General features: G+C 41.8%; 1 protein-coding gene across 1 annotated transcript in view; it reads right to left on the bottom strand.

The window, feature by feature from the left end:
• Nucleotides 1–10,637: 10,637 nt before the first annotated feature.
• piezo1 (piezo type mechanosensitive ion channel component 1 (Er blood group)) overlaps nucleotides 10,638–24,530 on the bottom strand; it is a 116,516-nt gene continuing 102,623 nt past the window's right edge. The window contains exons 44-54 of the mRNA XM_034100629.1: nucleotides 23,644–23,705; nucleotides 23,354–23,512; nucleotides 23,076–23,223; nucleotides 15,827–16,015; nucleotides 15,265–15,357; nucleotides 14,067–14,239; nucleotides 13,822–13,944; nucleotides 13,657–13,736; nucleotides 12,575–12,758; nucleotides 12,232–12,373; nucleotides 10,638–12,058 (exon numbers count right to left, since the gene is read on the bottom strand). Of these exons, the coding sequence (XP_033956520.1) occupies nucleotides 11,930–12,058; nucleotides 12,232–12,373; nucleotides 12,575–12,758; nucleotides 13,657–13,736; nucleotides 13,822–13,944; nucleotides 14,067–14,239; nucleotides 15,265–15,357; nucleotides 15,827–16,015; nucleotides 23,076–23,223; nucleotides 23,354–23,512; nucleotides 23,644–23,705 (1,482 nt within the window). The 3' untranslated portion in view covers nucleotides 10,638–11,929. The remainder of the gene's footprint in view (nucleotides 12,059–12,231; nucleotides 12,374–12,574; nucleotides 12,759–13,656; nucleotides 13,737–13,821; nucleotides 13,945–14,066; nucleotides 14,240–15,264; nucleotides 15,358–15,826; nucleotides 16,016–23,075; nucleotides 23,224–23,353; nucleotides 23,513–23,643; nucleotides 23,706–24,530) is intronic.

Raw genomic sequence — 24,530 nt, forward strand, 5'->3', positions numbered from 1 at the left:
AGTCCTGCTTCGTGAAGCAGAGCATTGTGGGATCAGGCATACTAACGAATCACGAGACGTTTAGGCATTCCGCGAGGTTGTTGCAGCAATATTCCCAGAGGTTGAATGTAACCAAGTATATTTACTTAAGTATTTACAAGTATCATTCTGAGGTATAAAGTAATTTAAATTATCCCCGCCTTTACCAAGTGCAACATTGACTTAAATGCACTAATAATTAAAATACAAAAACAAATGTTTGAAATATCCGATATCAGCCATAGGTTGGTCCATTTTGAGCCATTTTCCTACTGGAAAATGTGTACTTTTACTTTTTGTAGTTGAAGTATTGTTTTATGCCAATACTTTTTTACTTTAACTTGAGTACCATTTTAAATGTAGGACTTTTACTTGTAAAAGAGTATACACTGACTAAATGAATAATCCGCACAGCTCCCTGAAACTAGAGGGATAATTACTTTTCAAAATAAATGTTGTTCTTTTTGTTGCCAAAATAAAACAGGAAGGCAAAAGACAACAAAAGAACAGGACAAAAACAAATTTAAAGCTGAAATCCCTCCGTTCCGGTGGACCTCGTGGGACATTATTTCGCATTGGTTACATCATATAAAATAGTGTGTTTTTCTTCTGGGACGAGTCTGAGCCACTCCTGTCCCACCTCCCCATTTTATTTTGAGTTGTGCATTGTTATTTGTGATTGAGAAAAATTCCACTTGAACTTTATATTTTAATGAACTTAGTAGTAATTATTGTCCTATATTTCTTTCCGATTTCACAGCTGCCTGCGCCTAGCAGAACCTCTATCTGTGCCTGCACCCAGGTCAAGATCTACTGTGGCTCAAGGGCCTTCACCAGAGCCATCACCACCAAGGACCAGAGGACCAGCATCACTACAGCAGCCTCCATCTCCACCTGTGCCTGCCACAAGATTAAGATACACCTCGGTACAAAGGCCTCCACCACAGCCATCACGATCAACCCAGCCAGCAAAGAAGTCTCGCCTAGCACACCTCCCTCCCGCCGACACAGCCACCAGCAGCCACCAGCAGCCCATGCACCAGGGCTCTCGACTAACTTTTTTCCCCATCCTCCCGGAACCGTCCCGAAATACAATATAAGCCGTCCCGAAATTAATGTGGACCGTCCCGAATTTAAAATGTTAGTTTTTCTACATTATCTTTAGTTAAAATCATTCAAAGTGACCTTTAACATAACTAAAACATTATACAAATCATTAGATGATAATTCATCAACCTTTTTATTTGAGTAAATCACATAAACAAAGGCCAAATATATTTAAACAAACACACAAATGAGAAAATTATTCTAATATTGAATCCAATCAAGTCCCATCCAATTAACAACAAATCCAACACTGTCTTGAAGACAGAACCCAGAGTAACCACTAACCAGGATGACAGTCAGGAGACCTTTACAAACGGCCCCGCCCCCGCGCCCAGACGGGAGAGAGAGATCTCGTCTGGATTGGAAAGCTCGAAAATACATCATAGACGCATGTTGTAGTCTTATTGCATATTAGAAACGGAGTTGGTGAAACTAAAACTGCGATATAATGTGTATGTAGCAATAATACATATGACATGTATTTTTTAAATGTCTCCAGTACCGATAAAAAGTCCGATAACGTTGGAGCTTAACGTTACCACTGTCTTTAATAATTCCGGCCCGGGGCCCGTTTAATACCGGGGCTCGGTACCCATCCCTACATGGGGAGAGGCGCAGCATATTGCTAAGGACTAAATACGATGGAGAGTTCTCTTCTCAGCCTTATTACCTTACCCAACCTTCTGGATCTGCACCAGTCTGGTTTCAAGGCAGGTCACTCCACAGAAACTGCCCTCATTGCTGTCACTGAGGAACTGCACACTGCCAAAGCAGCCTCCCTCTCCTTTGTCATCCTGTTGGACCTGTCTGCTGCATTCGACACGGTGAACCATCAGATCCTCCTTCGCACTCTCCAAGAACTTGGAGTTTCAGGCTCTGCACTTTCCCTCCTCACCTCATACCTCAAAGACCGTACCTACAGGGTAACTTGGAGAGGGTCCGAGTCCGACCCTTGTCAATTAACTACAGGGGTCCCTCAGGGCTCGGTTCTTGGTCCCCTCCTCTTCTCCCTGTACACAAACTCGCTCGGATCTGTCATTAGCCCGCATGGTTTTTCATACCACTGCTACGCTGACGACACCCAATTAATTCTGTCCTTTCCCCGCTCAGAGACCCAGGTCGTCGCACGCATCTCTGCTTGTTTAGCTGACATCTCTCAGTGGATGTCCGCTCATCATCTCAAGCTCAACCATGACAAGACTGAACTGCTTTTCCTTCCGGGAAAAGATTGTCCCACTCTTGACCTGACAATCAACATCGGCCCCTCTGTTGTTTCCCCGACCCAGACTGCAAGGAATCTGGGTGTGATCCTAGATAACAAACTGTCCTTCACTGCAAACATCGCTGCTACAACCCGTTGTTGCAGATACACGCTTTACAACATCAGGAAGATACGTCCCCAGCTGACCCAGAAAGCGACGCAGGTTCTGGTCCAGGCTCTCGTCACCTCACGCCTAGACTACTGCAACTCCCTCCTGGCTGGTCTACCTGCATGTGCCATCCGACATCCAGGACATGGTTAAACTGTACACCCCAGCGTGTGCTCTACGCTCTGCATCAGCCAAACGACTCGCTGCACCCTCGCTGCGAGGGGGACCCAAGTTCCCATCAGCAAAAACACGTGGGTTTGCTATCCTGGCTCCAAAATGGTGGAATGAGCTCCCCATTGACATCAGGACGGCAGAAAGCTTACACACCTTCCGGCGCAGACTAAAAACTCATCTCTTTCGACTCCACCTCGAGCGATAGAATTACTAACAAATAATTGCTAACAGAGCACTTATATACTAATAAAGGACTGGCTTATCTATAGCCAGTTGAGTAGCACTTGAAATACTTGGCTCTATGAAACCTGATGTACTTATATGATTCTGTTTTCTTCAAGGTTGTGTCTTCCTGGTCGAATGTACTTATTGTAAGTCGCTTTGGATAAAAGCGTCAGCTAAATGCAATGTAATATAATGTAATTACCCATAGGGGATGAAGAGGAGTAAGTAAATAAAGAGGCCCGGCGCTCCAGGGTCTGGTTCTGCTGTGCGTTTTTGTGATGTAATGGTAAAACATTTCAGAATTCCTCCACGGGATGCCATTGTACATCACTCAACCCGCGAAATACACACACTCAGTACATAGCTAGACCCGGGCCAGGAATTTGCGGGCACAGCCAGCTGGGCGGCTGGCTGACAGCCAGCGGCACAGCTGTAGCAACATGTGTGTGTATTTCGCGGGTTTCTAAATGTTTTGTGCGTGTGTGTTTATCATGGTGTTTATGTTGACAAGGAGGTTTAATAACTGTGTGCTACACAAAACGTGCAGTTGGTTTCATTTTCATCGCCGAGTAGAGTAGTAGTAGAGTTAGCAGGGTATTTTTATTTTAACTCTCGTCCCAAAATTATTTTTTATCCTTCCCGACACTATTTTTTCCGACGACGGGACGTCCTTAAGCTCCTGTCCTGCCATGCACCATCACCCCCACCTACACAGCAGCCAGACCCACTGTCTTGGAAGACAGACAAAGACCATGGCACTGCTCCCCCTGTCTTTACATTTATAATGAATAGTTGGTTGAGAAAGTTCTGATATTGTCAGGGTTCGTACAGTCATTAAAAACCTGGAAAAGTCATGGAATGCAATATGCAGCTCTGCACAGTGGACTTGTAACACTAGCAGCAGTGGAGATGGAGCATCAGAACCTGGAGAATACAGCAACAACAACAAGGATCCATTTGAAGATAGGTAAATATTACAGTAATAGTGTACTTTCATTGTGTGGGTGTAACATAGTTAAATAGAGAGAGAGAGAGAGAGAGAGAGAGAGAGAAACATTCCACTGGAACTTTATATTTTAATGAACTTAGTAGTAATTATTGTCCTATATTTCTTTCCGATTTCACAGCTGCCTGCGCCTAGCAGCAAGAACCTCCATCTGTGCCTGCACCCAGGTCAAGATCAATCAATCAATCAATCAATGTTTATTTATATAGCCCAATATCACAAATGTTACATTTGTCTCAGTGGTCTTCACAGTGTGTACAGAATATCAGTATGACAATACGACACCCTCTGTCCTTAGACCCTCACATCGTACAAGGAAAAACTTCCAAAGAAAACCCAGTTTAAAGGGAAAAATGGGAGAAACCTCAGGGAGAGCAACAGAGGAGGGATCCCTCTCCCAGGACGGACAGACGTGCAATAGATGCCGTGTGTAAATTGAAAAGATAATACATTTGCAACATAGGTAGTCCAAATGTTTGGAAATGCAAGATCTACCGTGGCTCAAGGGCCTTCACCAGAGCCATCACCACCAAGGACCAGAGGACCAGCATCACTACAGCAGCCTCCATCTGTGCCTGCCACAAGATTAAGATACACCTCGGTACAAAGGCCTCCACCACAGCCATCTCGCCTAGCACACCTCCCTCCCGCCGACACAGCCACCAGCAGCCCATGCACCATCACCTACACAGCAGCCAGACCCACTGTCTTGGAAGACAGACAAAGACCATGGCACTGCTCCCCCTGTCTTTACATTTATAATGAATAGCTGGTTGAGAAAGTTCCGATATTGTCAGGGTTCGTACAGTCATTAAAAACCTGGAAAAGTCATGGAATGTAATATTTTCCCCAAAGTTTTTGAAAAGTCATGAAAATATATGTATAATGAAATGTAAAATGGCAACTGTGGCAGTATTTCGCTGGTGAGAGATGTTTACAATCACGCCCTCTAGTCTACAGGAGCTACTATTTGATATAAATATACCAGGGAAGTGCAGTTTCAACAATGTATGGCTTCTAAAGAATAAGTACCAATTGTGGTTATCAAAAGACATTGACCCAAGACGTGCTAAATGCAAACTGTGTTGTAACATATTCAATATTTCGAATATGGGCGAGGCAGCGCATGCTAGCCACATGAAAGAGTCATTTTTTTGGTCATGGAAAAGTCATTTAAAATCATTGGTGAAAAAGTGTATGAACCCTGTATTGTAAATATTGAGATTTTACAGTTTCTTATGTTAACATAAATAGTTGGTTGAAAAAAAAAGTTGTAATGCTCAATTTGTATTTGTACACATCACATGAACCTCAGTATGGAATATGAACTTTTCTGTGGTGAAAGTAGAGTGATAGAACTATTTTACTCCAAATTCTAATTTACACATTTTCATTTTAGACATGAACAACATATGTATATAGTATAGCAGCCTATAGTGTAATTCATATATTTCACTAATTTTGTGAACCAAAAACGTTGGTGAACCAAATCTGAAACACCAAAAAAAATGGATGACATGAGTACATCTGTGTTTTCACAAGAGTTTTTAAGTTTTCCAAAAATCTGATTTCTAAGCTAAGTATCTCATAAGACAGTGGCTCTAAGGTGAGTGACATTGCATTTCTAGCAAGACCAGAGACTGATCATTTTGATATGTTACACCATGCCATGTTATAAGAAGTACTTAAAAGGTGATTTAAGGAGACATAAATACCCTTCACTTCAGTAAGATAAGGTAAGGCGATTTTATGTTAAAAGACAATGAAGGCAGGTTATATTGATTGATATATTTATTATATTGAAAGCCAAATTAATACATAGTCCCCTGAATCTGGAATAACGTACAATTTACAGCCTCACAATGTCAGGAACTTTTCATCTACAGATTGCTTTGGTCTGGTTTTGCTCTTCACTGATTGGTTACTGAGACTTTGAACTTAAACGGACCTCCCCGTTAATCCGCGCGAAACTACGCGCAAATTGTGGCGCAAAGGGCGTTCCATAGTATGTCAGCCTGTTCAGTCGTGTGGGAAAATGAGCGCTGCCGGTGGAGGAGGTGATAATGAAAAAGGAGAAGAGAGGGAGGATGTGGTTCTGGGCCCTGGCCCTTCTAAAAAGAAAAGACTTGTGTCTTGGGAAGACAAACACAGTTGGGTAAAGCCCGTGAGTGGAGATCTGTCTCGAGTCTTCTGCACCTTGTGTCGGAGGGAGTTTTCAATAGGTCACGGTGGAGAAAACGACCTGAAACGGCATGCTGGCACAAGCGGGCAACACAAAATAAAGGTGCATCAAATATAACTAAATTCTTGCAGTTCAACTGCAGAACAAGACAAAGTTGCTGCATGTGAGGTAACATCAGTGTATCACACAGCAGGGGCGGCGCCAGGGGGGAGCTAGGGGGTGCTGAAGCACCCCCCAGGATTGCCAAAGCACCCGCTATGCACCCCCAATAAATATGGTTTTTTTTCGAATTTTTTTTTTTTTTCTTCCGAAAATTATTATTATTTTTACTAAATTAAACGTGGGGTAGGTACGTTTGAGAAACCGGCTCGAGATCACAATACACAACCGGAGAAAATCTGCCACTTCCTTATAGAGCTCCTCCTCCAACACACACGAACGCGCACATGACCAATGAGGGCACGAGATAAGTTTGTGCCCCGATGGAAGGCTGACAGGCAGGTAGGCCATCCAATTGGTTGTACTTTTTACAGTATTACGGCTTCTACAGATGACATTTTTTTATGGATTTTTTGTCAAAGCACTTAAGATATTCGTTGCTATCGGGATGTTAAGAGCATTCCATGGAATATAACAAAAAGTGTATCTCGAGCCGGTTTCTGAAACTTACCTACCCACCTTTAAATTACAACAATTATTGATTACATCAATGCAAATGTGAAGCAAACAAATGTTTGACCAAAAACATAAAGCCAACACAGGTGATATGATTAGGCCAATGGCCAGCACCCATTCGATTTTTGACCTACCCATAGGCTAAATTACTTTGTGACACTTGAGTGACTTCCTGTTAGCTAGAGCGCCAAATGATTTGCTAATCAGCAAAGTGAAAAAATTATCGTTTTTTAGTCCTCTGTATTTCATTCAAGCTCTGCTCTGTGTGTGTGTGGCACGAGCCATTTTGTGTGCGTGCGCGAGCGAGAGAGCTCGCGCACCGGTGGGTATCTACCGGAGATTGTTGTGGTTAGCATCTGGTGCTAGCTAGCCAAGCTAACGGGTATAAGGAGCTTTTTCAACAACAAGGTGGAGGGAGAACTCTCTCCTGTCAGACGGAGAGTCTCAGGTAACCTCAGCTCAGGTGAATTAAAGTACTCTCAGTGTTTAGATAGTTAACTTTAGTCTAGTTATCTCAGTGGGTCTCAAACGGTTTGTTTTAAAAGGGGGGTGATTTTGTAAAATGTCTATGAAGAAATAGAAAATCTGTTTACAGTTCTGTTTCATACGGGTGATGAGAGATGTATCCATAGATCTCTTAATGTTGCTCTCAAAGTGCACCAGATTGATGCTTTTAACTTCAATATTTAAAAAAAATCTTCCCGGGTGAACATGCCCCCGGACCGCACTAGAGGAGGTGAGGACCCTCCTAGAGGACGTGAGGTCCACTCCCCACTTGTAAAGATAGCACTTTACCCCTGCTTACACCAATATGCCGTGAGCTGATTATCGAGCCTTCATTGTTACAGTCGCGGGTGCACTGTGTGTGTGTGTGTGTGTGTGTGTGTGTGTGTGTGTGTGTGTGTGTGTGTGTGTGTGTGTGTGTGTGTGTGTGTGTGTGTGTGTATTGCAGTACAAAATTCAACTGTAGCTAACTGTAGCGCTGGTGCATTAATGGGAAACCCTTAATGTTTGAGCACCCTCTATGAAACGTCAAGCTACCCCACAGCACCCCCTGGAAAAAATCTCTGGCGCCGCCACTGTCACACAGTTAAGCATGGTTTGAGTTATAACAGCATGGACTGCAGTAATAAGCTGGCAAGTGCCATGTTTAGTGACACACTGCAAAGAAAATGCAATGTGGAAGAACAAAGGCTGAGATGATAACAGTCAATGTGCTTGGCCCCAAAACTGTTCGGGATATTCTAAAAGAGCTGTATCCTCCTCCCACCGAGGTCGCAGCAGGTGAGGAGGTCGATGCAGCCCGTGTGTGTGTGTGTGTGTGTGTGTGTGTGTGTGTGTGTGTGTGTGTGTGTGTGTGTGTGTGTGTGTGTGTGTGTGTGTGTGTGTGTGCGTGTGCGTGTGTGTGTGTGTGTGTGCGTGTGTGTGAAAATGGTTGGTTGAAGGATAACATTAAGTCTACTAATGATGTACCGTGCATGTTCACATCATGTATATTTTGCATTACTTAATACCATTTTTCAAATATTTTCTTTTTTAACATTTTGGACAAAATAGCCAATTGTAGGCCTACATCGAGGTGACCACTTATCCGATTTGAACATGCTGATGAACAATGTGATGTAGCTAATGCAGGTGTAAGACCATTGTGTTTGTATTGTGTTATAGGTATGCATAGTTTTCTATGCATTTTGAGGGTTTTGGGGGGTTTGAAAAAAGTAACTAAATCCGCCAGAAACCCGAAAATCTTTGCGCGCGGTGGACACATGCATGTGTCCCGTTTCTCCATTTCTGGAAGTTGGCAACCCTAGTTGTAGTCCCCTTGCCAGCGGTTCTCTCTCTAGTTTAGCATACTCAATCCGACTCAGCCTGGTTGTTCCTGGCCCTAGAACCACGATTGTATGGGGCCAGAAAAACTGTGAATTAGGACCCGCTAGCCGGTACTAGTCTAAGTGGAAACGCAACCAAAAACGGGCGCCGCACGGCTCGGCACGCTTAAAGCGAGCTCCGCGCTGCACTGGAAACGTGCCATTACATCACCAGAAGTCCTAATTTAAGGGGTAATTTCTCCCAAAAAAAAATGTTTTACTCACTATATCAACAGCCCCATCAAAAATATTTTCCACCAGCCGCCACTGAAGTCTCATGAAGAAAGGTGTTTTAACGCTGATTCAAAATAGCAGAGAAGCATGCATTCTTGTTCTCAGGAGGGGACATTGACAGAGGATTACTCAAGAAGTACACAGTAAAAGCAGGGTGCGAACTGGAGGGGAGCAGGGGGAGCTATAGCTCCCCTAGTGGTGACATGAGCTCCCCTGGGAACATGGTTTGTGAAATTTGGGGGGAGCTCTCTAAAATACTGATATGATGACCAAATAAATTCCATTTTGGGCATGTTTTTTTTTTCAAAGGTGTAAAATAAGTGAAATAAAATTATATTTAGAGTTTATGATTCATGAAAAAAGTTTCGCCTGCTTGCACGCTGCTCCACCCACTACCCACTCACTCACAAGCTCGTTTAGTTGGCACTGCATGTTTACCAGGCATTGTTGCTGCTGCTGAAAAAAACAACTTACTTTGGGCAATTTCTTTAAAAAGACGGCCAAACAACCTGATCAAGAAGACCAACCGAATGTAGCTGGTGGTAGCACATCGTACGTTGTGACTGCTGCTACAACAGAACCGAGAGAGGAGGGAGCTAAGGTCAGTGCTAGTGCTAACTTGACAGCTAACGTTAACTTGGGGGCTGAAGAGCTATGTGCATCGTTGTGTTGTGTGTGTGGCGTCGCGTCTCTCCAGGCAGTGAGAGGGTTGTGTTGTGCTATAGCTGTATTATTAATATTAATATTGTTCATGGTTGGTGCCGCTGGCTGCTCTTATCGCGTGTGTTCGGCTCTGTGTAGGCTACAGCCACAATAGGCTATAGCCTATGTGAAACAATGTAGCCTGTTGAGTCATTTTAAGTTGATTTCATTAAACAGTCAAACGTTACATTGGTGGTCCGTGGATTATTTATAATCAAGTTGATCGAAGTTTGCGTAGCCCATACATGCTCTGGAAATCTGTTGACATGAACCTGATCCATCGGGACGTTTCATGTAAATGTAGACCTGTGGCACCACCCCGTGTGCAACAGATTTTCTCTTTATAATAGGCCTATGTCTGTGCTGTTGCTATTAATGCCCCCCCCCCACACAAAAAAATCCCGGCTCCCCCGGAGACCGTGGTATAGTTCGCACACTGAGTAAAAGTACTACTTCATAGTACTTGTGGGAGTAGTTTCACTACTAGCCTACTGAGTCCAACAGGATCGATCTCAAGAAGAACTAATGGCAGAAAAAAGAATAAACTCGAGAGACGGCTGAGCTGACCGCAGTGCAGAATCGATGCATAGTTTAAATCTCTAACAATGTTGTGAATTTTAGACATAGGCCTATTATATTTACAGCCCTTCATAACATTCATTTTCTGGGCTGTTTTCGTTGTGAAAACAAATGGACCGTAGATACACGGATTGACAGTCCTCATCTGCGCTCTTATTTTGTAAGGTAACTTCCGGTAGCAGAATATGAAAAACGGTAGTTTTTTGTTTCTGTTTGCTAGTGATTTTATTTTTTGTTTTGAGAAGTAGAAAATGAAAATCATCACGTTTTTTTAAATGTAGTAAATCCCTTTTCGACCATGATAAAGAAAAACGCCTTGTATTTCAATTTTGGTTTCTCAATTTTAAAACGAAAATTGAATATCCACTCCAGTGTGTTTTCTGATGGCTGTTTTCTCCTCAGAACCTCCTTGAAGAAGGTGGGGCTGTCCATTTAGTGGAAAGCTCACACCTGTCCCACACTACTATGACAGGTAAGAATTCAAATGACTCGCAAAATACAATAACAAACTTTATTCTGCAAGTCCAATCTGGATTTATCCCTTCTAATAAATAAGTGATGTGTACAATGAGTAAGTTTACACCATTAATTAACCATTTGCAATATATTTTCATCCTTGAATTGTGACAATTCTGAAAATAACTGTAGACAGCTAATATAATGTCAGCCTGTTTCAGGTAAATGTGTGAATTTTGTCAGATGAATTGAATGACAATTGCAACGACAACTGAATCACATGATTAAGAATAAGCCAAAACAGTCGAACTACATCTTAACTCGTTTTTTAACCGGAGTTCAATAACTTCATAAGACAAAAACCATGAGGGCAAATATATTTCCCAGCATTGTGCATCACTTGTAAGTGTCCCCTGGAAACAGTTTTCATTTCTCTTTATGCAGCTATCAATATAGTCATTTTTTATTTTTATTTGCTTGTGTTTTGTCTATTTGCATATGTTTTATTTACAATGCATTGAGCTCTCAAGGCTACGAAGATACATTTCTTCAAAAGGTGTCACACCACCAGGTCTGTGCGACAGACATTTTCTAGCTTGGAAGTTAAGTGTTCATGCCACATATGTTCCATTGTTTGGCCTATGGTGGCCGGGAACTGAAAGAGCTGCTTATAAATAGTCCAAACTCAGAATATGGCTACTTCTTGAAACATGAAAAGGCACTTTAAGGCGGACATGTTTGGTCAAACCTCGGTTCATGATGTTAAAAGTAACTTGGCTGCTGGAAACACAACACTTTACAATAATTCATGATCTTAAAGACATTTGTGAGTTTGATTGACAGCACAGAACATTTTCTTTGGCATACTCATACAGTAACTTCAGATGGTGCGACCTACAATTAGTTGCAAGCACACAGTCACTCAACCGGCATGGCTCCAATACACAGAGGTCTGACTTCTCTCTTGTTTGACCTTTGCCCTTTAACACAGCCGAGTTTGACTGCTAAGTTTGCCTTTCAGGGGCGGTATGTCCCAATCCTGCAGGTCCGACATCCAGCTGCTGTCCATCTCACCCACAGAGGGACATTACTCTCAAAAGTCTGTAGTGTGAGGTGGTTTGATGAAAATGCTCAGGCAGCAGAGAAGATGCAACAGATGTCCAGCAGAAGATGTTGATTAGTGTAAATCTCCTTTCATGTGTCTCCGTGGCTGTAAGGCAAAGTCCACTCTGGTACCGAGTGTTCTCTAGAAGCCCTGCTTGTGTTGTCCTCTGGACGTCTTTGCAATGAGCTTCAGATATGTGTTCTTTTACAACCAAACATGATCATTCAGTCAGTATCTGTCCTGCTCTCGACTGTACATGTCCCTGGTCCATTTGATCATAGTCTCTGGAGATCGATAAAGGAAGATCAGTTTGGAGTAAAGTTCCTCTTCTAGCTCCAGCTCTCCAGTCTCACGCACCTGAATCACACAAACATGAGATGGTGGAAGATGATTACAAAGACATGATTTTCCAGTGCACTTACAGCAGCATGGCAACAACTAGATTACGGTAGTTAAAGATCTGTTTCTTAGAATTTGAAAAATACAATACAATACATGTGTGTACAGAATGTAAATGTTCACACACTGACCAGGAAGATGTCTGTGCAGAGCTTCAGGATGCGATCCACACAGGGCAGCTCCTCAAACATGATGGAGTGTGAGATCTCGCTGAAGAAGCCTCGCACAAACTTCCCAATGACTAAAACCACGGACAAGTACAGACCCATGATCCTGGAGGGAGAGGGAAGAAAGAAGGACATTTACATCCAAGAAATAATTGCTCACAAATGAAGATGGTTATACTTTATTGTCAGATTACAGATTGTTTCTCCATTTACAACACATGCAAACACAAACATTCAACACAATGAGAGATACCAAAAAGGTTTTTATCAAACCCATGTATATATTTGTGATTGTGGGTTCTCTTACCCATATCCAGCCAGGAAACCCAGGCTGGGGGGGCTGACTTTGTCATTGAATATGACCATGGGTAGAACTCCACATGGGGAGGGGGCACAGTCTGCAATGGCAATGTCCCACCATTCCTGGTTCCCATTAAGTGACCTGTCACTCTTCAGGGACAGTGTGATGTTCAGGTAACCATCTTCATTACCTACAAGACAACACATCAGTTAAAGACATTTGTATAAACACACAATGTACTGTACACCACTGTTATGTAGTTCACTGTACTGTACTATACTTCTCGTGATTGTGCTGTTATGTTAAATGTTTGTTGTTTGTTTTTCATGTATTGAAAAATGTATGTATTTTGAGGCGGCAGTGGCTCAGTCAGAGGCGGCAGTGGCTCAGTCAGAGGCGGCAGTGGCTCAGTCAGAGGCGGCAGTGGCCCAGTCAGAGGCGGCAGTGGCTCAGTCAGAGGCGGCAGTGGCCCAGTCAGAGGCGGCAGTGGCTCAGTCAGAGGCGGCAGAGGCTCAGTCAGAGGCGGCAGTGGCCCAGTCAGAGGCTCAGTCAGAGGCGGCAGTGGCTCAGTCAGAGGCGGCAGTGGCTCAGTCAGAGGCGGCAGTGGCTAGGTCTGTATGGACTTGGTCTTGGAACCGAAGGGTCGCCGGTTCACGTCCCGATCGGACAAAAAAAAAAAGGAGTGAGCTGGTAGCTGGCGATATGCCAGTTCACCTCCAAGGCCACTGCCGAGGTGCCCTTGAGCAAGGCACCTAACCTCGAAACTGCTCCCTTGGCGCTGGGTACCTGGCAGCCTCTCTGCTCTGCTACCTCTCCTATCTGCATGTGGTTGTGTGTGTGCATGTATATCCTCTGTGTGTGTAATGTGTGTAAACACAACAGAGTGGGGAAAGAAATGTCCCTGTAAGGGATGAATAAAGTATGTCTTCTTCTTATTGTGTCTTGATATTTGTCTATGTTGATGTTACACATGGAGCTGCTGTGATGCAAGTCAAATTTCAGACTTGATCTGACCATTAAAGTATAATCGTATTGTATACTAAAATGTACTGTACTGTACTGTAATATAATGTATAATAACCTCTGACCTTTGAAAAGTTGAGAGACTGGTTTGGCCTCAGCTCCATTGGGGGCCCGGATGTAGTTAGGGAACATATGAGGAACATGCCTGGGAAAGAGAACACAGCATGTGTAAGATATAACTACTGTAATATGAACTACAAACCATGAGCATCCTGTCAGAGTCAACCTACACAGGCTCAGTGCGGTTTCCAACCAGCAGTGAGGCCAGCTCTGCTCTGACTGGGTTCCCAGGCTCCAGGGCTATAGAGTGTTTGTAAAACGTGTGTTCCACTGTCCCTCCTTTACCCAGGTCCCTGTCAGAACCAGAGACATGCAGAGAGAAAGAGGGGTGAATAAAATCAGCCTTTAGAGACAAGAAGAAATACTAAGATACTCCTAGAGAGTGGGGTATGTTATTAGAGAGCAAAGGCTTTACCTCTGGAAAGTCCAGGCGAGACGTAGTGTTAGGTCCACTGGACTTCCAAGTAGTTCTTTAATGACTTCCTGTCTGCTGGGGGGGCTGATCCTCCACACAGATCCTGAACTACCTTCAATCATGGCCGTCACGATATCCTCATAACTGTAGAGCGTGATGAACTGCATGGCCACCTAAATGTACATACACACAAAATGATTAATTAAAAACAGGTATACAGACAGGTGGCTACTCAAGTAACACACACACACACACACACACACACACACGTTTGTTAACATACAGTATACCATGTCAGAGTCATCAATGATGTTACAACTGAGCAGGTGAAGAAATGTGATTCAAACTACTCTTTCTGAGGATCAGATCGTGCAGCAAAAAGATGACATTATCCATGGCAGATGCTTTTTTCCAAAGGGAGTTACAGTATATCAGTGAGGCTAATTGAGGGACATTCAGAGGCAGTATGGAAAGAGAGATAGAGTTTGCTATCCTCAGCATTGCAGCAGTAAAATAAACCATGTGAGCAGATAAAGGGACCAAAGGGAGGTTGTGCATATGAAAGAAAGTGAAGGGGACCAAGCAGCCACCCTGGTGTTACCCCAGTGCCTCGACTTTCCTTTCTTGCCATCTTACTTTGAACAATCAGCAGGGACATTTCTGTCTTTATTTGATTACTTCTTCACAGCAAAGGCTAGCATTATGTAAATGATGCTGGATGATGTCCTTTTGTTGTTCTGTTTATGCTTTTATGTTTCATGTGGAACTACTTGAACAGGTCTCCCTTGAAAAAGAGATCAATGATCTCAGTGGGATTTTATCTGTATAAATAAAGGTTTGAAATGAAATTTAGTGCTATTTAAACTGATGAGTAAAACAGTAATTCTTGGTATTACAGATGAAACATTCATAAGTCATTTACATTATCTAACCTTGTGGTATTGAATTGTTTTCCCTAGAGTCTATTTAAAATATATTGTGGAGTTGAACAAAACTGCAACTCACATTTTGCACATGTTGAGTGATATAACAACTTGTTATAGTAATTTCCTGTATACATACACTTACACCTAGCTGGCAGAATTATAAGAAACTGATCAGATGATTTTTTATTTACATAAATGCTCAAACATCAGGAAAAACAGACAATAAGAGTGCATACAGACATGCATTTCAATTAACTGAAATCAGTACGCACCGCATTGTCTCCAAATGTCTGGGTCATCTGGTCATATTCAGCCTCTGTGAAGGGCTGGATGGACTGCTGCTGCACACTCATGGTGAACAGGGACTAGACATACACAGAGGAAATGGTGGATTATGCAAATTTATATAATTTCACGCTGTGTCCTTTGCATTTTACACATGTACCTTTATTCTATGTGTCTGTATGTAGACTCAAAAGAGTCCTAGCAACTGGATTGATTTCTATTTGTGAATCTTTGCACACTGTTACCTTACTATTATGAGTATTCTAATGATGGTCCAGGATCTATCAGATGTCCCACCTTCCTGGCAATTGTGCCTTTTCATCAAAACAAGTACAGCCTAAAACATACTTACAAAATTAAATAACTGTCTAATTTAAACGCCAATTTCCTATCAAAAATAATCCCTTTATGCTGCCAATTAATTGAACACTGCAGACTATTTGATCAAATACAACATGTAGATGCAGCTGCTCTGCCGTAGCAGCTTTAAAAGAATATTTTGTTCTGCTTTAAGAGACGGTAAAAGACACTACTATAAAAGTCCATTACCTCGTATCCTCCCAGCTTGACGGTCACTGTGACATCGATGGGGTGGTTGACCACACCCACCACTGATCTGACCAATGAGATGAAGAGTAGAGGAAACCAGATGATGCAGATCAGGAAGAAGATGATGAGTCCACCCATGCCATATTTCACCATCTTCTTCTTCTTCTGTCCTTTGGGCTGTGGGTATTTCTGAGGGCAGAACATATTGTAATGGTATCAGATAAGTGCCCTGCCTTCAGCTTCAAAGAGAACGTGATGTGGGGAAAGGGTCATATCAACCATTGATCACAGACAGTAAAGTGCGACATAAGTAGTAGTAACCATACCGCTTTCGTCAAAAAGTGACAGGTGGTGTGACAGGTCACACCTCTCCCTACTTATGCAAATGAGCTAAGTCCCGCCCCCCATTGCGAGATCCTTTGATGTGATTGGGTACAATCATGTTAATGAGCTAAGTCCCGCCTCCCATTGTTCGAGATCCTTTGGTGGGTGTTATCACAGGCCCCTGTCCCCTCACACCCCTTTGTAGTCTAGTCCTTTGATGTGTGTTATAACAGGTAGGTGTGAAAAGCCCCCCTGTGTAGTGCCTTTTGTTGTCTAATTCTTTGATGTGTTGATTAAGGCAGACTCTTTGAAGTTATGTTGTCTGGCCCCTGCCCCTCAGAGTTGAATAATTAGCCTTTGATGTTTGCCCTTTGATGTGAGGTGTTATAACAGGCAGGTGTGATTTCACACTGGTGTGTTATAAACCTTTGATGTTAATCCAGGTGTCTCTTTGAAGTTATGCGTGAGACTGTCTACCCGCCCCCTCACAGCCTCCCCCCTTTTCTCCACCCCTTCCTTATGGCTATGATGCCAGCAGATAGTGGGGGTGGAATTAGATGAAGATAGAAATACACTCAAACTAAATTAAAAAAGACAGTCATTTCCACTTTCCAAGTCACCATTAAAAAAAGAAAAATGGCAAGAGACGCCTCGAATTGGGTTTAATCAGCCTGTGACAACTTACCGCCATCCGTCCGGAGCGCCAGTCAAGAAACGAATGCAGCAGCAGTGCGGGGTTCAGACGTCTACAGCCGAAAGATCTGTGCACAAACTTGTCTCGTGCCCTCTTTCTGGTCATGTGAGCGTTCATGTGTGTTGGAGGAGGGGCTCTGTAAGGAAGTCTGAAGGAAGTGGCAGATTTTCCCCCCGGTTGTGTACTTTCAAATTCTAGCTCACTCGAGATGGTTTCTCCAAAATGACAGGTTTGCATCCATTAAAGTAAAAGTATCTTAGTAACACAAGAAAAGAGAATAAAGCATTGATGTCAACAAAACTGGATTGCTCCAATGAAATAATAAATAAATAATTTCAAAAAGTGCTTTTAAAAAGAACAAATGTATTCAGATAAAGTATTTTATTTTCAGAAATGTTTTAAGGTTTTGCATACATAAAAAGTGTATCTTACAGTTCCTTTGTGAGAGAATTACACACAAATCTGCAGAGTGTCACTAAAACGTTTTACGCAGTGACTGACATTCTGTATGTGGGTTCACACCCTAGCTGCTGCAGGGGGTGATTATGCTTGGCTCTCGGGGGATGGTGGGTTAAGAGTCAGATTCTTAACGAAATCTTTACACATACATCTGCCGAGTGTCTGTAAAAAGTCTTTAAATCAAAAAACTTGCCTTTTTAGAGTCAGAATCCTAACGAAATCTCCTCAAACAGAGTACTTCATGGTAGTGGTCCGCTTTTATACACAAGAGTGTATCTTTTCAGTAACTTTCTCAGAGAATTTAAGCATAAATCTGTCAAATGTTCAAAACAGCCTTGTTTTCACTGAAATAGCCTCAAAATCACAAACTGACATTAAGAGTCAGATGCTCGACGAAATCTACCTAAAAAAGTACCTAATTATCTACTTTTTCAGCTTTTATACACAAAAGTGCAGGGAAGGTATGCTGATTTAGAACACTATCTGTGAGATGCAGTTAGTTTTAAAAAATAAAACAAGATCAAATGAAATAAAAACAGCCATTATTTTTCACTCTTTTGTAAAACGGACAGTTTCAAGAAAGATGACACCGTGTTTATGCAGACATGCAAAATATCTGAAGCCCTATAAAAAAATGTTACAAGTATATTGTGTTGAAAATATCTCAAAAAGTCGTAATATTGTATAATGTGATACCTGAGGATATTCTCTTTTTTAATTGTAACGACTGTGAACTAATGTGTAATTACTTTTTACTAACTATAAGAAAAGTCTCTCTGAAGAGGGGAAATAATAAAACAATTAAAAAAATATAATCTTTGTCTTTTTTATAATTACTTTACACCACTATAAGGAAACCCAATATTAAGTTTTGTGTGAGGTTGTACTAGGGATAATATTATAATGTTGCTGTACCCATAAAGAATGTGTTTCTGCTCCATTTCACTCCATGAAGCCTCCAGCTTGTACAAGGCTCCGCCTCCACTCAACATAACATGTCCCGCCCTCCTCACCAGACTCACCAGAACATTTAAAAGTAAGGGGATGGAAATAGATGAAAATAAATACGCTCAAACTAAATAACAGGCCAGTCATTTCCACTCACCAAGTCACTTTTAAAAAAAGAAAAATGGTCAAGAGAAGCATAGATATGGGTTTAATCTGCGAGACGCCTGTGACAATGTACCGCCACCAGTTAGGAGCGCCAATTAAGAAACGAATGCAGTATCTGGGCCGGGTTCAGACACCTCCAGCCGAAGAACTTCATGAAGAATGGACTCTGAAAAATGGCGATGTTTGGGGTTATGTATTCAACTATATGGCGAATGAACTGCATTTCTACAATCTGAAGAATGGAGAAACGTATGGACCCCGCAGTGTTAAAGCGACACTGACCTCAACAGATTGGGCTGTGTTAACTCTGGTGTCTTCCAGAGATCTCCACGCAACCACTGTAGTGCATCAAGAAACCATAGTGGAACCAGCGGTGTACAAGACATTTGCAAAGAAAAGCAAAGAAACACAGACAGCATGCGAGATCAAAGAAGAGATTTTACCGCCGCCCCTCAATGTGGAGGAAGAAAGAGTTATTTCCCCGCTGCCAGAAGTGAGAAGAGTCCTGACAAGCACCGTCTGGGAAACTAAAAGCGGACCATCGGGGCGATGGTATTACCGTGCAAGCCATTTGGAAACGCTGGGGAAGGACTCCTCTGATGATTTTGTTTTGGAGTATTTTAACTCTACATGCGGAGTTTTTCAGACATCTGTGCGGGTGCCTCTGACTGCTTGGCTGAAAATGATTGATGAAAAAACTACAAAGCTTAAAGAACTTTTTAAACAGAGTCAGACATCGATGGACATTATACTGGTGAAAAAGAATCTCACCTTTACAGAGGACTCCGCCTCCCACTCAACATAACAAGTCACACCCTCCTCACCAGATCATTTTAAACTAAGGACCCCTCAAAGAAAAACATTGTGTATTCTACCTATGTAAAAAGAGTGTCGGGGTTGTCTTACGAAAATGTGTTATCTCTGTATCAAGATGATGTGTTTAACAATGCATTTTGTGAAAAATACCAACTGTGTGAGAGACGTCATAAAGACACTCATTTTAACCACAGTGTTTGTTCTCTACAAATGTTTTAAGATTGTTACAAAATGTAAGAAATAAAAGGTATGGAGACAAAATTAATTCAGGTGATTCTGGCTTTATTAAGAAAACAAACATATCATACAAATGGGTTAGGGGCTAAATGTAACCATCGTGGACTTAATAGTCTAACAAAATACTTTATCTGAATACATTTGTTCTTTTTAAGAGCACTTTTTGAAATTATTTATTTATTATTTCAGTGGAACAATCCAGTTTTTGTTAACATCAACGCTTTCTTCTCTTTTTTCTTGTGTTACTAAGATACTTTTAGACACACTTTGGTGTATGCAACACTTGTTCAGATAAACAAGGTTTTTTCTTTTCTGATAAACTTACATATTTTAGTTATTTTCTGTTACCAAGCTACTTTAAGATACACCTTGATGTACGCAACACTTAACAAAGAGTATAATATGAAGTACTTGGTAAGGAAGGGGTTTTTCTTTAAGGGGTGCAAAACTTTACAACAGGGTAAAATATTCATTAATTTGTATTGAATTGAGTTTTCTTTTTCTTTTTTGATTTTCAACATACTCTTTGTACACAATGACTTTTCCATATTTCTGACATACTATACTTTTTTGACTTTTTTCTGTAGAATCTTGACAAAACTATTACTTGTTCTTAAATGATGACCTATTGCTGGAGATGAGATGAAAAAGCTACAACGCTTAAAGAACTTTTTTCTAAAAACTCTCAATTCTATAATTGACTCCCCCCATTCAACGCAATAAGCCACACCCTCCACTCAGCAAATCATCTAAAACGAAGGACCTCGCTAAGACGACCGTTGTAAACTAGCCATGGAGCAGAGAAAAGCCAAGACTCCCCCCGCGAGTTGCAGCCAGGAACAGAGTCCACCATCAACACCACCATTTGGGAAACCCGAATCTTGCAGTACTACTGCTGCTGATGCTACTCCTCGGGTCAAGAAGTCTCGGTTTAGGGACACAGTGAAATCGGAATTGTTTCATATTCTGGAGAGGTGTCTGAACCCGGCCCAGATACTGCATTCGTTTCTTAATTGGCGCTCCTAACTGGTGGCGGTACATTGTCACAGGCGTCTCGCAGATTAAACCCATATCTATGCTTCTCTTGACCATTTTTCTTTTTTGAAAAGTGACTTGGTGAGTGGAAATGACTGGCCTGTTATTTAGTTTGAGCGTATTTATTTTCATCTATTTCCATCCCCTTACTTTTAAATGTTCTGGTGAGGAGGGCGGGACATGTTATGTTGAGTGGAGGCGGAGCCTTGTACAAGCTGGAGGCTTCATGGAGTGAAATGGAGCAGAAACACATTCTTTATGGGTACAGCAACATTATAATATTATCCCTAGTACAACCTCACACAAAACTTAATATTGGGTTTCCTTATAGTGGTGTAAAGTAATTATAAAAAAGACAAAGATTAGATTTTTTTAATTGTTTTATTATTTCCCCTCTTCAGAGAGACTTTTCTTATAGTTAGTAAAAAGTAATTACACATTAGTTCACAGTCGTTACAATTAAAAAAGAGAATATCCTCAGGTATCACATTATACAATATTACGACTTTTTGAGATATTTTCAACACAATATACTTGTAACATTTTTTTATAGGGCTTCAGATATTTTGCATGTCTGCATAAACACGGTGTCATCTTTCTTGAAACTGTCCGTTTTACAAAAGAGTGAAAAATAATGGCTGTTTTTATTTCATTTGATCTTGTTTTATTTTTTAAAACTAACTGCATCTCACAGATAGTGTTCTAAATCAGCATACCTTCCCTGCACTTTTGTGTATAAAAGCTGAAAAAGTAGATAATGAAGTACTTTGTTTTATTAGATTTCGTCGAGCATCTGACTCTTAATGTCAGTTTGTGATTTTGAGGCTATTTCAGTGAAAACAAGGCTGTTTTGAACATTTGACAGATTTATGCTTAAATTCTCTGAGAAAGTTACTGAAAAGATACACTCTTGTGTATAAAAGCGGACCACTACCATGAAGTACTCTGTTTGAGGAGATTTCGTTAGGATTCTGACTCTAAAAAGGCAAGTTTTTTTATTTAAAGACTTTTTACAGACACTCGGCAGATGTATGTGTAAAGATTTCGTTAAGAATCTGACTCTTAACCCACCATCCCCCGAGAGCCAAGCATAATCACCCCCTGCAGCAGCTCGGGTGTGAACCCACATACAGAATGTCAGTTACTGCGTAAAACGTTTTAGTGACACTCTGCAGATTTGTGTGTAATTCTCTCACAAAGGAACTGTAAGATACACTTTTTATGTATGCAAAACCTTAAAACATTTCTGAAAATAAAATACTTTATCTGAATACATTTGTTCTTTTTAAAAGCACTTTTTGAAATTATTTATTTATTATTTCATTGGAGCAATCCAGTTTTGTTGACATCAATGCTTTATTCTCTTTTCTTGTGTTACTAAGATACTTTTAGTTACACTTTAATGGATGCAAACCTGTCATTTTGGAGAAACCATCTCGAGTGAGCTAGAATTTGAAAGTACATAACCGGGGGGAAAATCTGCCACTTCCTTCAGACTTCCTTACAGAGCCCCTCCTCCAACACTCATGAATGCTCACATGACCAGAAAGAGGGCACGAGATAAGTTTGTGCACAGATCTTTCGGCTGTAGGAGTCTGAACCCCGCACTGCTGCTGCATTCATTTTTTGACTGGCGCTCCGGACGGATGGCGGTAAGTTGTCACAGGCTGATTAAACCCAATTCGAGGCGTCTCTTGCCATTTTTCTTTTTTGAAAGGTGACTTGGAAAGTGGAAATGACTGTCTTTTTTAATTTAGTTTGAGTCTAATTCCACCCCCACTATCACCTGCCTGTTATAACACCTCACATCAAAGGGCAAACATCAAAGGCTAATTATTCAACTCTGAGGGGCAGGGGCCAGACAACATAACTTCAAAGAGTCTGCCTTAATCAACACATCAAAGAATTAGACAACAAAAGGCACTACACAGGGGGGCTTTTCACACCTACCTGTGATAACACCCATCAAAGGATCTCGAACAATGGGAGGTGGGACTTAGCTCATTAACATGATTGTACCCAATCACATCAAAGGATCTCGCAATGGGGGGCGGGACTTAGCTCATTTGCATAAGTAGGGAGAGGTGTGACCTGTCACACCACCTGTCACTTTTTTGACGAAAGCGGTATGGTTACTACTACTGACATAGTATAAAACAAGGTGGTTATTCCTAGGATAATGAGCTCCTCATTTATGGCTGTTCTGGCTAGGTGTACAAATCCACATCAGTGTTGAAAGCTGAAGCTCAATTTGTCTGGAGTCTGCCAATTGATTACATTAAAACAGGACACCCATGTTAATGGTGTCAGTCATAGGAGCTTCAGTTGAAGTGAACAAGCCTTTATGTTTACAGCAGCTAGTCAGTCTCTCCCTAATAAACAACATAATTATTGTTTCTTTACACTACACAAGCAAAACGCATTTAAACCCATGTTAAGTTTGGTTTTTAACAATGAAAAATGGTGCTGCACATATACTTCATACTGCTTTAGTTTGGAAGAAGCTGTTGCCCTTTAATTTAGTTTCATTGATGCATTCCGGACACATCACTGTTCTCATGTACTTCATACCTTCTCTGTCTCACGGCTGCATTTGATGATGAAGATGTTGGCATAAATGTCCTCCACACACATCCAGTTGGACAGAGACAGAGTGGTGTCAGTCCAAACCCAGTCCATCACTGCTCTCAGCTCCACCAGGAAGGGAACCAGACGAAACCTACAAACACAACATCCATAGCAAACTGTAAACATACTGTACGGTGATTCTAGACCCCTTATACCTCCCTCCCTTTCCATTAGAAACCTAATCTGTGTCAGTGTGTGTCGGACTGGCTTTGTATCCGTACCCTTGGAAGAGGAACAGGTTGAGGTGGTTGTATTTCTTGGTGAGGAAGTTGCCTAAGATACGAGTGGGGTATCCACAGCGGATCTGATAGGCTGACAGGCCGAAGTAAATACACTTGACAAAGTACCAGAGCTGGGCCACAAAGTTCTGATTGAACTTCCTGAAAAGAGACGAGAGATGAAGAAGAACAGAGCGTGTTAAATCTACTTGAACTCTCTGATATTGGTGATAACCAAGGAATACCATGAAAACTCCATTAATACAATAAATACATGAATCATTTGACTTCACCTTTCAGTGACAGCAGGCAGGATGAAGAACATCCACAGGTGGATCCCAAACACAAGGATCACCTGAAGGAAGGAAGGAAGGAAGGAAGGAAGGGTATTAGGAAGGAATACAAATCCCCAAATGTATGTGCCAAGCTTTGAGGAACTAGACAGGTGGACACATCTTCTGGACACACATGTTCATTTGAAGGGGGGCACACCTTTTTGGCTGCTCCAGGCACCTGTACCACAACATGTTAACACACACACACACACACACACACACACACACACACACACACACACACACACACACACACACACACACACACACACACACACACACACACACACACACACACACACACACACACACACACACACACACACACACACACACACACACACACACACACACACACACACACACACACACACACACACACACACACACACACACACACACACACACACACACACACACACACACACACACACACACACACACACACACACACACACACACACACCACCAGTAGTGTAATGGCATGGGGAGGTGTGCTACTCTATGAAATAAAACATCTGATACTGGCTGTCAGCAGACATGGCTGCCTTGTTGTGTGGATTTCAATGCAAATCTATTACACTTTTACAGGTCAGAGTAAGCGCTTAAACTAATTAGGGCCAGGCGGAGATCATTTATTTACAGAACTGCTGGTCCAAGTAACTTCACACACAGTTCTGCACTGCCTCTGGTGCTCAGTAACAAACACCAAGTGTGAAGTCGATCACTCAAAGGGCTGAGGAGATAATCGAAACTCAGATACACACACGTGAAACACTGAGATGTCTATTATAATACAGTGATGTTTTTATGAAGAAGAGCAAGGTCACTCTGCAGGACTCTCT

The sequence above is a fragment of the Pseudochaenichthys georgianus genome, chromosome 15, assembly GCF_902827115.2.
Source record: "Pseudochaenichthys georgianus chromosome 15, fPseGeo1.2, whole genome shotgun sequence".
Lineage (NCBI taxonomy): Eukaryota > Metazoa > Chordata > Actinopteri > Perciformes > Channichthyidae > Pseudochaenichthys > Pseudochaenichthys georgianus.